This window comes from Citrus sinensis, chromosome 7, assembly GCF_022201045.2.
Source record: "Citrus sinensis cultivar Valencia sweet orange chromosome 7, DVS_A1.0, whole genome shotgun sequence".
NCBI lineage: Eukaryota > Viridiplantae > Streptophyta > Magnoliopsida > Sapindales > Rutaceae > Citrus > Citrus sinensis.
The window spans coordinates 23,787,302-23,801,882 of record NC_068562.1 but is presented as its reverse complement, the minus strand read 5'-3'; the positions used below and the strand labels follow the sequence as shown (position 1 = coordinate 23,801,882).

General features: G+C 33.4%; 2 protein-coding genes and 1 long non-coding RNA gene across 9 annotated transcripts; 1 reads left to right on the top strand and 2 right to left on the bottom strand.

Annotated features, from left to right (window-relative positions):
- The first annotated feature begins 1,331 nt into the window (after nt 1-1,331).
- LOC102622599 (uncharacterized) lies at nt 1,332-3,736 on the top strand. The gene is made up of 2 exons (XR_008056720.1): nt 1,332-1,714; nt 2,202-3,736. It is a non-coding gene; the product is annotated as an uncharacterized LOC102622599 (long non-coding RNA).
- Nucleotides 3,737-6,188: 2,452 nt separating this feature from the next.
- LOC102622892 (putative disease resistance protein RGA3) lies at nt 6,189-11,970 on the bottom strand. 7 transcript variants are annotated; one of them, XM_025098699.2, is made up of 7 exons: nt 8,625-11,970; nt 7,937-8,150; nt 7,747-7,818; nt 7,468-7,612; nt 7,245-7,349; nt 6,902-7,117; nt 6,189-6,806 (listed from the first exon to the last, which is right to left on the bottom strand). In XM_025098699.2, the coding sequence occupies exon 1, from the start codon at nt 11,533-11,535 to the stop codon at nt 9,541-9,543; it is 1,995 nt and encodes a 664-aa protein (XP_024954467.2). In that variant the 5' UTR covers nt 11,536-11,970; the 3' UTR covers nt 6,189-6,806; nt 6,902-7,117; nt 7,245-7,349; nt 7,468-7,612; nt 7,747-7,818; nt 7,937-8,150; nt 8,625-9,540. The 7 variants fall into 7 exon arrangements, with proteins under 7 accessions (XP_024954467.2, XP_024954466.2, XP_006465037.2 ...); XM_025098698.2 differs by having other exon boundaries at nt 7,202-7,612; XM_006464974.4 differs by having other exon boundaries at nt 7,245-7,612.
- LOC107176402 (putative disease resistance protein RGA4) lies at nt 8,647-9,264 on the bottom strand. The gene has a single exon (XM_015528855.1). The coding sequence runs from the start codon at nt 9,262-9,264 to the stop codon at nt 8,647-8,649; it is 618 nt and encodes a 205-aa protein (XP_015384341.1).
- Nucleotides 11,971-14,581: the final 2,611 nt, after the last annotated feature.

Sequence of the window (14,581 nt, the reverse complement as noted above, 5' to 3'; positions counted from 1 at the left end):
TCTATAAGGAATACTAAGATCCCCTTTTATTTATAATATCCTTAATAAATAGAAACAAAAAAATTTGACATTAAATTATTTTAATAAATATAAATAAATTTACATAGCTTAATTAGTCTAGTAGACTAAGAATATTAGAATATTTTCTAATATATAAAATAATTTTTAAAATGTAAATTATTATATTTATTTTAATAACATATTTGTATTTATCCTAACAATTTAAATAAATATTTGGGTTAAATAGATTTTACAATTAATAAAATATATCTCATGTACTAATATTAAAATTATTTTATCTAATATTGAACAAGTGGGATCATGTGTTTATGTTTGTGTTGTGAAAATGCTACCAAGGACGATCATTCTTGTTCTTATTGCATACAAGTTAATTAACGAATATTTTACGTACGCAAAGTGAAAATTTAAAAATAAAAGTCTATAAATAATTTATTTAATTAGAATTGGTGGCGCAGGCTTTAAAACAAAATTAAGAATTTTAATTCAGGAGATACCAAACGTCGTCCTAAATAAATTTACGTCCAAACTTCTCTCGGCACAATATCCAATCTAAATGACACAACCTGACCTCCAAACTTCTCTCAGCACAATCTCTAATCTAAATGACACAACCTGACTTCATGTGTTGCTCGTGGCCAAACTAAGAAGAAGATTTTCTTCTTCTTCTCTTTTTCTTTTCTTTTAATTTATCTCTTATTCTTTCTTTTTCTCAACTGATCACTATCTCACTCTCTCTCTCTCTCTCTCTCTCTCTCTCTCTCTCTCTCTCTCGTGTTAATGGGAAAGACAAAATATTTTATTCTTTTTATACTAGGGTACGAAGATTACTAAGAAATTAAAAAAACTAAAATACTCTTAGGAGAATTAGGGTATTACAGTGTCCTAATGTTATTAAATCTATTATCGTGTGACTAATCAAGTTATGAATTAACATACTCATTGTGTTCTTTCGTGTTTCTTATTAGATATTTCATATCTATATTTAAGTAACAATTATATTTTTATCTGAAATTTGAATGAGTTTGAATTTTTCTAAAGTCTGAATGAGTTTGAATTTTTCTAAAGTTTCAATGGGTTGAATAGGAATATTAAAATGAGATGTTTGTGTGTTTTTTTTAAATATCTAAGTATAAGTGACATCATATTTATTTTTATAAATAAAAATAAATAAATAAAATTTTTAATTAATTAATTAATTTTTAAAATAAATAAATTTTTTAAAAATTTAAAAATAATAAAATTTTAGACTTCAAACGCTTAATAAACAAGCACCAGATTTTTGACGCGCATAAGTGAATGATTAATTTTGTTATATTCTACAATTTGGTGTAACAATAATTTAGTGAAAACAACAGGGTTTAAACTGAAACAATCCATCTCGCTGAGTACAAACGTTTATATGCTGCTGCAGAACAGAAGTGCCGAAAGAAAGTGCTGAATTTAATAATATTAAGCAAAATCGCTCTCATAACTTAAGCAAATTATACGAGGAAAATTACTTTTATCTATCTCTGTGGCAAGTCACATGATGGTATGAACTCAAATTCAAGGGGCTATCTTTTACAGCAAATTTCCGATGTGAACAAAATATGTGTAGTGCGCGCCACCCGTTCGTTTAAATGTCTCCGCGAAGCAGTTATATGTGTTTTGTTCTTGCTGCAGTTTTGAAGTTGGACAGAACATCATGTTGCTGGTATGTAAGGATTTACGCATAAGAAGTATTCTGTATATGAGTTTGCATTTCTTGTTGAAGCTATTTTGCAGTAAATGAAATTTGAACAACTTTATTTTTTTTTTGGGGAGGGGGGGGGGGGGGGGGGGGGGGGTTTACACGAAAAGAAAAGGACAATGGGCTCTGTGGGTTTGTTGAAAGTTTGCAAAAAAAAGAGAAGCTCATTCCAATAGTTTCAATATGAGGACTGTTGTGGGTAAACTTATATTTCTTTATTGCAGTTATGTATGTGCTAAAAAGCATTGCATCATTGGACTGTGTAAAAGTCCTGAATATGATAATGTTTGAGATGGGTTTAGTCTTTTATATCTGCTGAGTCTAGTGAGTTAAAGAATTAGAGTAAAGCTTCTGGGCATTCTTTCATGCATAACTAAAAATCTTGAAAATAGTTGGCTTTGAGTGATCAAGAAAAAGAGATATGAGGCTATCACTTCAAATTTTCATGTAGGTGGATATGGATCTCATTCCAAGCTGCGCACTTGGTTCAGGAGACAGATAAATGACAATGACCTGAATCATATGGTTGACAGTAAGACTGGTCCAAGAGTTCACACTTACCGTTTCATGGATGAGATGTTTCTTGCTGTTTCTAAATCTAGAGAAATTGCTCAAGCCTTCAAGTCTTATATTGTAAATTATTTGCAGAATTCTTTACACTTAAATGTTGATAATCGAACAGAAATATTACCATGTGAGGGGCATTTTGTAGTTTGCTTTGTAGTCACTTTGGCGAGAAGACAAGTGAAAGAGAGCCCTGCTATAAAGGCTATTCACAAGTAGAAAGATAGGGTCAAGTTGTTTGCTTTACAGAAATGAGAGACTTGGGATGCTGGGACGGTTAGAATTGGGAATAAATGGTTGGCTCATGGTTTAAAGAAGGTTAAAGGATCAGAGATCAAGCATTTAGCCGCTAGTGATTCTACTTTGTGCCAAATTTCTAGCTTTCGTAAAGCTGGGATGCAAACTGACTAGTGGTACAATTTCTTGTTAAAAGTATGGATGCAAGACATTAAAGCCAAAGCAGCAGAAAGTGAGGAATTAATCTTATCTGAGTACATTGCAGAACAAGCCCTTCCTCAAGAACTAAGAGAATCCTTTTATGAATTTCAGAAGCACGTGGAAGAGTATGTTTCTTCTGAAACAGTGGCTACTCTCTCTCTTTTGCTAAATTCATGTTCTTCCGCCAAATCTGTCCCCGTTACCAAAACTGTTGCCTCTGTCAATGCTATAAAAAAGCATCTGTTACGGTATGGATTGTTTACGTCTGAAGGATACATCTGTACGAATTCTCTGCTCATCTTGACAGCCAAATCATTGACTGGTTTTCAGGAGTAGTTCGGCATTGGTGTGCATGGTATAGAGAGTGTGACAACTTCAGTGAGATAAAACAGTTAATTTCTAATGAACTTAGGATATGGTGTATTCGTACTCTAGCTGCAAAGTACCGAATTCGTGAAAAAGAAATAGGAAACCGGTTTGATTCAGAACCGAGCAGAATTCCCCTTACACAGGAGACAGAGCTTGAAGTGGCAGATGAGACAGCTGAAGCATTTACTGCTAATGAGGCATTGATTTATAGATTTCCTTACAATGGCTTGTGCTTATTGTCACTAGCAAGAATGGTAAGCCAGTCCTGGCCTTGCAATTGTTTTGTTTTTGGGCGCTCAGAAGCAGCACCCAGTGTTTATTATACTCTTCATGTTATGGAAAGGCAGAGATTTCCAGGCTGGAAGACAGGTTCTCAAGTTGAATTCTTCCTAGTTTGAATAAAAGGGGAATTGGGTTGTGTACGCACCTAAAGGATTTGTATCTTGGTCATATATCACTTCAGTCAGTTGATTTTAATGTATGGAAATGAGGGGCTCCTGTCAGTTTGGAAAATCACTCTATTATATAGAAACCATGAAACCTGCCATCAAAGCTTTAAGTTGTCAAAATACTTTGTAAATATGCACAAGGGAACATATGATATGATATTTTGCACTCCTGGTTTCATTTTTCTTGCATGAAAAGCTTTTTGAGGATCTTGCTTTTCTGGTTCATATTCTAACTGTTGTTATAAGCACTAAAATGGTATATTTCTGATCAAACGTCTTCACAATTAATGGTTGGTAGCAAAAATATTAGAGATTAAAGATATTTGCACATTTTGAAATTCCAAAAATATTTTAAATAGTGGGTACTCTATTTGTAGTGAATAATGTCGAGGATGTTTTCAGTAGTGTAAAATGTTGATATTTACTCCAACTGCATTGTCAACACGCCTCCTAAAATGGTAATGTCTGCTGACTTTAACCTTCTTGATCGTGGCTTTAAGAGAGCTTCTCCGATGTACTGTTGGTTGAAGCGGCAGCTGTTGAATTACACTGGTACATTTTTTTGTTTGTCAATTTTTGGACTACCCACTAAACAGCTTCCAAAAGATGACCAGTAGTTCAAATGTTCAAAATACCCTTGACATCTATGAGAGTTGCTATAAAGTCGAATATGGCGATCTCGATTAATGAGCTTTACAAAATATCAGTACTAGGAAACAGAGCAGATTTAAGTTCATGCTTCTATTCCAGTGGTATTTCATGAAAGGATTCATAGCCTGTAATGCAGTCTAATTATGTTGTTTTCTTTCTAATTTCTCTGTTCCATGAGCTTAGAAGTTTTAATTTGAAACTTAAATTAAACTGAAGCCGCTATTCTGGCCTTGACAGTGAAGAGCTATTCTGCTTCTTCCTTGCTCTGGTAGGGTACTAATTAATTTATCAGTTGAAGTTAACGGTTTCTCTGTTTGATTTTTCTTCTTTTATCTCCTAATTTTAATCCAGATATGACTCTTTAAATGTGTCTGTATGTTTTCATGAGCATGTTCATATGATATTTGCAGAGTTATGTTCTGGGTCTGTACAATATGTAAATAAACTTGTTTGATAAAGACTTTAAAGATTGATATGATTTTCTGATTAAGGAGTCATTTGTGTGATTGAGTACCGTTTTAGTTAATTGCTTGACTTTTCCTTAAGAAGTTGAAATTACAGTTATTACTTCGGCAAGGACAAGAGATAAGAACTGATGTCAGCAATTAAGGGTAAATGTTTACTCTCACATGACCGCAGCTGTTAGGTGCATGATAAAAACAGAGGATTCTCCAGTTTAATTTTCTTTCAGAGAACAATTGCAAGAAATTTTTGTTAAATTCACGAGTCTTGAAGTTCAGGTAATGATGAAATCTATAGTTGAATTTGACCACTGATTGAATTGTGATTCAAATGACTGCAGTTGAAGCAAACAACCCTGAATAGTTTCTTTCAAAGATAGCAATGTAAGCTTGTGCAGAACAGACAGCTCCATTTTTTACGGCTGCAAACACCAACAACATTAATATAATATCAGATTTCGTACTTACAAAATTGAGCTTGATTGAAATCAAATATTAATATGAGTAGTGCAATATTTTCTCTGTATTGAACTTTATTGCAACCAAATAATCAGTAAATTTGAAAGTTCTCTGCTGCAAAATTTTCTGAAAAATCTTTCCTTAATCTAATCCATGATTAAAAACAGCAGCGGTAGAGGTGGCAAAAATACCCGCCCGGTCCGGACCCGGACCATACCCGGGCGTTGCGGGTCGGGTAATACCCGGTCTGGGTATGAAGCCGGGTCGGTCTTGGGAATCACATGATAAACCCGGAACCCGGATTTTATTAAAAAAAATTATAAAATATATATTATTTTAAATATTTTATATTTATTTGACTTATTTATTATACATATATAAAGTTTTAAACACTTAAAGTTTATATTTTCATGTCAAATTTTATTGAAATAAATTTAAAACTTATAAAATTACCAAAAAATAAAAAATATATACACATAAAATATTAAAAAATATAAAATCCGGGTACCCGGATTAAAACCCGGCCCAGACCCGGACCCGGACCGGTTGCATCCGGGCAGGGTCCGATCATGGCAATACCCGGACCCGGCCCGGGGTTTTGCCATCTCTAAGCAGCGGCTTCCAAATGATATCATGCCTTAGAATTTTGTATTATTTAAAATTCAATGAGTTCAAAAAACAAATAAATTAAAGAAGGGAAAGGCGGGAAAAAAAACTGTAGCAAAAAGGAGGAGAAGAAAATAGCTGAGAGTGATGGTAATTGCAGTCATTTGCTTGCGAAGACCATATGCAAATAGAGAATTTGTCAAGGCATGTGCGAAGCATTGTCCTAAAGACCAATTTTCGCTCCTCTAAGGAAGATTTCCCGGCCCAAATTAAAAACTTCTGCTCATACCTGCGAAAGAGTTGCATTCATTTTAACCGAATTGAACTTTTTGCATCCTACCACATTAAAAAATCCGAAACTAATTTGTCTAGAAATTTCTGAAGCCCCTTCCAAACTATATGATAGAATTTGATCCAGATTTTGTTACTTTAACTTGTTAGTTTATAAAAGAAAATAATAAATTAAAGAAAGAATGGAAGAAAATACCAGTGGGGGTAGGTAAATGGCAGCTCATTGCTGCTGTGAAGAAGATAAAAACAGAAGCTAAGTGAACCTATAGCTAACAGAAGATCTGTAATTAAAATGAAACATATTCTTGTGAAAAAGAAAGAAATAAGCCAGAAGACAGATCTTAATCTTTGCTTCTTGATATCAAAAGTTTAGACGACCTTGTAATATATACAGAGTAAACATATGTTCAGGATTCGTCAACAAGAGTGATCTTTGGCTATAGATACGATATCTGCTTGGCTGGACTGATTCGAAGTTCCTGGAAGTATTTCAGAATTTGCCGTATTAAGCTTGACTGAAGACATGGCATGTTCTTTATTGTGTTGACTTGGTAGTTTGAGGGAGAATCTGCTGAGATGGATCATCTTGGCAAGACCCGCACAAATTGCCATGTTTGACTCTGATGGCCGTGTGTGCTTAGTTTCTGTTGCTTAGACTTGCTTATCAGTTCCTACACCACTTTTCGCCTTAACAAGTTCTTCACTTGTTATTCTCAGGGGCCAAGCCCTCAGAATGTTATATGCTTCGACAGTGGAATTACACCGCGGCTGAAAAGGGAAAAGTCCAGAAAAATTCTCCACGTTAACCATATCCATTAAGCGATCATATAAACAAAGCGGGATTATGCAATGAATTAACGAACCTTTCTCCTTTAGCAAGAAGAACCAAATCTAAGATGATGGGAGCAGCCAAGAAATAGTGTTGTGCCAACAAAAATACCCGTCACGACAAGAGTGATGGAGACCGCGTCATCAATGACATTGCCTTCGTAGACCTCCTCGCAGCTGAAGGTTTTAAGGGCTGTGAGATTCTCCCCATCATTGTTTCCCACGTAAATATAGCTCATTATTGATGTTGGCTGTGTATCAAACATATCATCATAATCACCCAATTCAACCAGTCAGTATCATCATTAAATAAGAAATAACTACTTCATACTCACACTCAAAAATCAATTTCTCAGTAAAGGCGTAAAGCTAAACTACATGTATGCCTTGATAGTTGATTCCAGCCACAAACTGAGAATCAACCAAAGCAGATTTCATATCCACCAATTGAATTTTTCCTTCTCACAGCCAAATCAACCAGCCCTGCAGACAAAAACCCAAGTTAACAAAACAAAAGCAGTCTCATACCATTCTACAAATCTTCAACTGAACCTACAAAGCTATTTAAGAGAGAGATCAATAAATTTAAGAAGCTGAAAACCAAGTCATGCTTATTGTGAAGCTGGATTTAGAAAAATTGGGCGTGCATCATGATGAAATTTCTCTAAGCAAGTCACAGTGACCAAGTCTGGTTTCCAAACTTCTAGTCTTTTATACACCTCCTGAATTATGTGACCACAACATATCTGCCAATATTGTCTTGCATCAGTGATAATGAATACACCGCGGCAAGGACTAGATCTCATAGCCATGCTTCAGAAAAAACAAAAGACAGTAAAATAGTTGTTAAATAAGATGCTTCAAGGAATGGGGAACATACAAAATCTTCAGCCTTGGCATCTTAGAAAATTCTGGTGCGAGATGTCCTGATAAGTTGCGATCATCCAGCTGTCTGCGAATTTTCAGAATTATGTGATCACCGAAGCTGTTCGATGCATGATAAAAACAGAGGATTCTTCTGTTTAACTTTTTTCTAGAGAAAAATTGAAATAATTTTTTGTTGAACTCACAAGAGTTGAAGTTCAGGTAACGCTAAAAGCTGTTGTTGAACTTGGCCACTGATTGAATTGTGATTCATATGACTGCAGTTGAAACAAACGACCCTGAATACCAGCTAAAATAGTTTCTTTCCATCCAAGAAACAGCATTTGATTTACTCAGAAGTGCTTGGCATGGGTCAAATTTGCAATTGTTTTAGGCAGTGATAGTTGATTCCAATCTTACCTGTAAAAGAAGAATAGTATTATAAATGTTAGTTCTTCATACTGGCTTCACCAATCAAAAGTAAAACCATGAAATTTTAACTTATAGGAGCTTCAAATATATCAGTGTAAGCTTGTGCAGAACAGACAGCTCCATTTGCCACGACTGCAAACCCCAACAACATTAATGAAATATCAGATTTCATATTTACAAAATTGAGCTTGATTTAAATCAAATATTATCATGAGTATTGCAATATTTTCTCTGTATTGAACTTTATTGAAACCAAATAATCCGTAAATTCAACTCCTCTCATATCATTGAATGCCATCTCAGAAGTGGAGCATAATCAATTAAAACTAGAAAAAGAAAAAAAAACCGTTGCATATTCTACCAGATAACAAATATGATACAGAATTTCATGCTATTTAGTTTCTGCATCTCAATTAGATTAGAAATAGCAAGTAGAAAAAAGGATGAGGGAGAAGAAAATACTTGAGGGTGATGGTAACTGCAGTCATTTGCTTCTGAAGACTATATTCTGAATTTTGATGTTTGGAATGTGAGAGATCTTTGACCAGTCCTTTTCTGTGCGCCTTTTGAAACTTTCTTGGACAATAGGAACCCCAAATATCGTCAGTGACTCCAGCGTTGTGCTTCGAAGAAGAAGTTCTGGCAGCGACTTCAGTTTCTCACAATAGGTAATGTACAAGGACTTTATGTGTGGCATGATTGTAATATCATCGTTTCCAAAATCCCACTCCTCCAATTCATCCATACCAGTCAACTCGAGTTTTTGTAATTTAGGAAAAGCAATAACCGAGGAAGATGAAGATGTGCCATGAATATGAATATGATCACTTATTTCCATTCCCAAAAATTCATCACCCACTCTTTTCACACTCCTCATATGCCATATCCTGAGTATTTCAAGGGATGGCAATTTTCCTAAAGGAGGCATAATCTCACACTTAACGAAGCTGTTGAGAGTTAACATCTTCAGCTTGTTTAATGACCCTATCCAATTGCTGGGAGTCCTGCCTTTAAACACCATTATTTCTAACGACTTTATATCTGGAGGTGGCCGTAAGGCTTCACAAACTGCTTCATGCTTTGCTTCCTTTTCCTCATTCATCTCCTCTGACGCTTTTTCATCATCTGATTCTTCTCGTTCATTAAAAATTAAAATCAAATCAATGAGATTCTTCTTTTTCTCAAGATGTGCATTTTTAGCCTCATCAGCATCTGTCACATTCCCCAGGCCACTAATTTGAAGAAACCCTCTAAGGTGATTCAAGGGTCTCAGACCTTCAAGATTACAAGATTTACTACTATATTTGCCACCAACCCTGGCAACAGCAAACTCGCTTAATGTCCTAAGACTAGTTAATCTCTCTATTCCATTTGGCACCTAAGCTAAATTACCCGCGTAAAAAATTAAATGCCTCAGATTGATTAATTTTCCTATTCCTTGAGGTAATCTTTTCAAATAGAGACAATCTAAGGTTTGCAGATTTAATAACTCACAACATGTCTCAGGTAATTCTTCTACCATAGACAACTTAAGATATCTTAAATGTATCAAATTTTCTAGCCCTTTAGGAATTTTAATCGTTGGAGGCAGATCCTCTATTTTCAGTGCCCTCAAACATGTCAGTTGATCAAATAACCCTTGCAGGACTGGTGACGCAGCCACTTGATTATTGGAACTATAAACTAAAATTAGGCTGTGTAACGTTTTGGCATCAAATATTGAAAAAGGAAACTTAGCCCAGAAGCCAAGCACCAACATCAAATGACGAAGTTTCTCCTGACAAGTATTTGTCAACAAGAAGGGCTTTTCATCACCATCAATTTCTATTGCAGCAAATTCCTTTCTAGTGAGATATTGTGCAAAATCATGCACTATATCATGCATTTTACATCTTACAGTGCCCTCTTTCTCTTCGTCAAACTCCTGGAAGAAAGATCTCGTGGCTAAGAAATCAAAATACCACTCACCAGTCATCTCCATCTCTATATTTCCTTTTTGCTCAATATAACCTTGAGCCATCCATAATTTAACTAATTCATCTTTATCTAAATTGTAGTCTTTTGGAAAGACTGCACAATACAAGAAACATCGTTTTATTGCAGATGGCAAATCATTATAGCTTAATAGCAGAGGGGCTAAAAGACCTCTTTCAAACTCTTCTAGCTGCCACATCTCACTATTTAATATTATGTGCCACTCTTCTCTGGTTTTTTTGAACCGCAATAGACTCCCTATTGTTTTGGCTGCAAGTGGCAAGCCTTTACACTTGCCAACAATTTTCCTACCAATTTCTTCTAATTGTTCACACTCAGTAGGAGATCTACCGGAAAAAGCAAATCTTTTGAACAATGACCAACATTCTTGTTCAGACAGTTCTTTGATGGAGATAACATCAGTCGACTCCATCATTCGAGCAACTGTCTCCTTACGGGTGGTAACCAAAATCCTACTTCCACAAAGTCCATTCATTAGACAATTATGGAATGGTTCCCATTTACTGTAATCATCTGGCCATACATCATCTAAGATGAGAAAAAACTTTTTTTCCTTAATAGATGTATGTATGTATTCCAGAAGTGAATTCAATTCACGTAAATTTGGGAGAGAACCTTCTAAACCCTCAATGATTGCTTTCGCAATCCTAAACTCATCAAATGGGTCTGAAACACATACCCATATTCTTTTGTCAAAGTTTTCTATCACATCTTTATCATTGTATGCAAATTGAGCAAGAGTGGTCTTGCCAATCCCACCCATCCCTACTAGAGAGATGATTTGGACGGCATTTCGCTCTTCATTGCTCTCGCATAACAACTTCCTCTTTAAAATATTCTTCTCCTCATCTCGACCACGTACATCAGAAACATTAATTAAGGCAGTACTATGTATCCGCTCAGATTTCTCAGTACTACCTCTAATGACATTAAAGTTAAACACATCTTTTTGTTTTGCAATATCATCCAAATTTTCATTTATCTCAATTATCTTCTGAGCAATATCCCGACGCAAAACAACTTGTTTGAAACCAATGCACGGGGAGAGAAGGAAGGAACATACCGGCTTCTTATGAACGAGAGCATTCTCATCAACATCTTCGATTTGCAATTTGAGCCTAGCAGTGATCCACTCATCCAGCACATCGTCAATGTCGTAGGATGTCTCTTTGAGCTGATCCAGCCAGAGTCTGACACTTTCTTCCTTCACTTGCCTTTGCTCTGCATCATTCAGCACAGCTTGAATTGCTCGAAGATTGCTGGTGAGCTTTTTGACTTGTTTCCCAACACCGGCAACAAGCCTGACCTGTTGTTTTGCCTCTTCATAAGAGATTGAAATCAGCTGCTCCAAGAGAGGGGACACAATTGCATCAACCATTGTGAATTCTGAGATTAATTAGACGGAAACTGTAGGATGCCTCTTTTGTTTGTGTTTATGTTGTGGAATTAAATGCTACCAAGACCATCGTTCCAGTTCTTAATATACTAGTTAATTAACGAATATTTCACGTAATACGCAAAGTGAAAATTTAAAAAAGAAAGAAAAGTCTGTAAAGTAATTGATACAACTAGAATTGGTATATATGCCCTGCCGCAGGCTTTAAAACAAAGTTAAGAATTTTAATTCGGTTGATACCAAACGTACGTCGTCCTAAGCCATTTCGCTTGTGCTAGGTTTATTGAATTTATTGCATCAACCAAAGTGAATTGCGAGTTTAGAGATTGACAAAGTGGAATTACGTGTACGTGTTTGTGTTGTGAAAATGCTGCCAAGGTCCATCCTTCCTGTTCTTATTGTACAAGCCAATTAACGAACATTTCGCGTAGCTCGCAAAGTGAAAATTAAAAAGGAAAAAAAAAGTCTACAAAATAAATTGATTTATTTGATTAGAATTGGTGGCACAGGCTTTAAAGCAAAGTTAAGAATTTTAATTCAGGTGATACCAAACGTCGTCCTAAATCAATTCGCACAGCATTTGCTTTTCTGTTGGACGATCTATTCGTTTACAATTTCTTGGGTTGGGAGCATACAAAATCTATTAATTAAAGAGGCATTAATTAATTGATAAATTAATAATTTATTAATGGCAGATTGTCAGTCTCCTTAGTGAAATCAATATATACCACTTACTACATATTATTTTCACAATATCTAAAATCATCCTTGGCATAAAAAATTTAAGAGAAAAGATCGATAAATGAGTCATTTACTTGTATTTATCCTGATAATATAAAACAAAAAGTACAAGACAATATCTTATTATTAATTTTTTATTCACACTAAAACCTATGTTTCTTATTTTTAGTATTTAAATATTTTATTTTTATTTTTATTTATATGATTTATTTAATTCATAATCAATATGAATAATAAAAGTGTATTTGAAAATAAGCGTAATACTATAAAATTATGGTGCTAAGGGTTATTGGGTATTATAAAAACAATAGGGGATAAATGGTATATATTGATTTGAATAGGATAGAAATCTCCATTTACTAATTTATAGAGTGCACTTACAATTCAATGAACATACATTTAAGTAATTAAACATTTATTATATAACCAATCTATTCAATTGAATATGAATTAATCCACTTCATAAACATTAAATAAACTAAAAAATAAATAAATAAATTGTACTTACATACTTAATTACCTCCTGGATTAACCTATTTAAACTGATATAAGTTTAGAGGTTTCAAGTTTAGATGAAACTGATACTAACATCTTCGAAAATATTGAAGTTCAGGATGATATAATAGCTGTGGAGCCAGTTATGCGGCAAGGAAGCAGTCAAATAATCAACAACACTTCAAAATTTAATTGCAGTTCAAGAATTCAATTTCAAAACTTCTAGATGCAATGAGAAATATTAGAGATGAGATCCAGTTAGATTTAAATTTCAAGAAAAAAATGTAACAATAGATTCATATTGTATTCAATAAAATATCACATTTAATTAAATATTGTTAATTTTAATAAATTATTAATCTATGATATGAATGGAACCGGAAAGGTAGATAAGGATTTTTTTTAAAAATATATTATCTTATTAATTTATTGAAATTTATTAATTTCCTTTCCGTTCTTATTGAACAAGCTAATTAATGAACATTTCGGGTAACTCGCAAAGTGAAAATTAAAAAGTAAAAAAAAAGCCAAAAAAAATAATTTATTTGATTAGAATTGGTGGCACAGGCTTTAAAACAAAGTTAAGAATTTTAATTCAGTAGATACTAAACGTCGTCCTAAATAATTCGCTTCTGCTTAGCTTGCTTTATTAAATTTATTTGGATTCGTACAACACTTTGCTTTTCTGTTGGACGATCTATTTGTTTACAATTTCTTGGATTAGGAGCATAACAGATCTATTAATCAAAGAGGCATTAATTAATTAATAAATTAATAATTTATTAATGGCATATTGCCAGTCCTCTAAGTGAAATCAATATATGTACTTACTCATTATTTTCACAATATCTAAAACCACCCTTGGCATAAAAAATTTAAGAGAAAAGATCGGTAAATGAGTCATTTGCTTGATATTTATCTTGATAATATAAAACAAAAAGTACAAGAAAGTATTTTATTATTAATTTTTTATTCACACTAAAACCTATGTTTCTTATTTTTAGTATTTTAATATTTTATTTTAAATTTAATTTATATGATTTATTTAATTGATAATCAATATGAATAATAAAAGTGTATTTGAAAATAAGGGTAATACTATAAAATTGTGGTGCCAAGGGTTATTGGGTACTATAAAAACAATAGGGGACAAATTTTTTTTTTTTTTAGAAGTAGGAGATAAATGATATATGTTGATTTCAATAAGATAGAATCTTCATTTACTAATTTATAGAGCGCGCTTACACTTCAATGAGTATACATTTAAGTAATTAAACATTTATTATATAACCAATCTAATCAAGTGAACATGAATTAATCCACTAAATAAACATTAAATAAATAAATAAATTGTACTTACATACTTAATTACCTCCTGGATTAACCTAGTTAAACTTATATAAGTTTAGAGGTTTCAAGTTTAGATGAAACTGCTACTAACATCTTTGAAAATACTATAGTTGAGGATGATATAATAGCTCTGGAGCCAGTTATGCGGTAAGGAAGCAGTCAAATAATCAACAACACTTCATAATTTAATTGAAGTTCAAGAATTCAATTTCAAAACTTCTAGATGTAATGAGAATATTAGAGATGAGATCTAACTAGATTTGAATTTCAAGAAAAAATGTAACAATAGATTCATATTTTATTCAATAAAATATCACATTTAATTATATATTGTTAATTTTAATACATTATTAATTTATGATATGAATGGAACCAGAAAGTTAGATAAGGATTTTAAAAAATATTATCTTGTTAATTTATTGATGAAATTAATAATTTAATA

Excerpts from the sequence above, each read along its gene's own strand:
- LOC102622892 (XM_025098689.2), bottom strand. The coding sequence starts at position 11,535 with ATGGTTGATGCAATTGTGTCCCCTCTCTTGGAGCAGCTGATTTCAATC.
- LOC107176402 (XM_015528855.1), bottom strand. The coding sequence starts at position 9,264 with ATGAATGAGGAAAAGGAAGCAAAGCATGAAGCAGTTTGTGAAGCCTTA.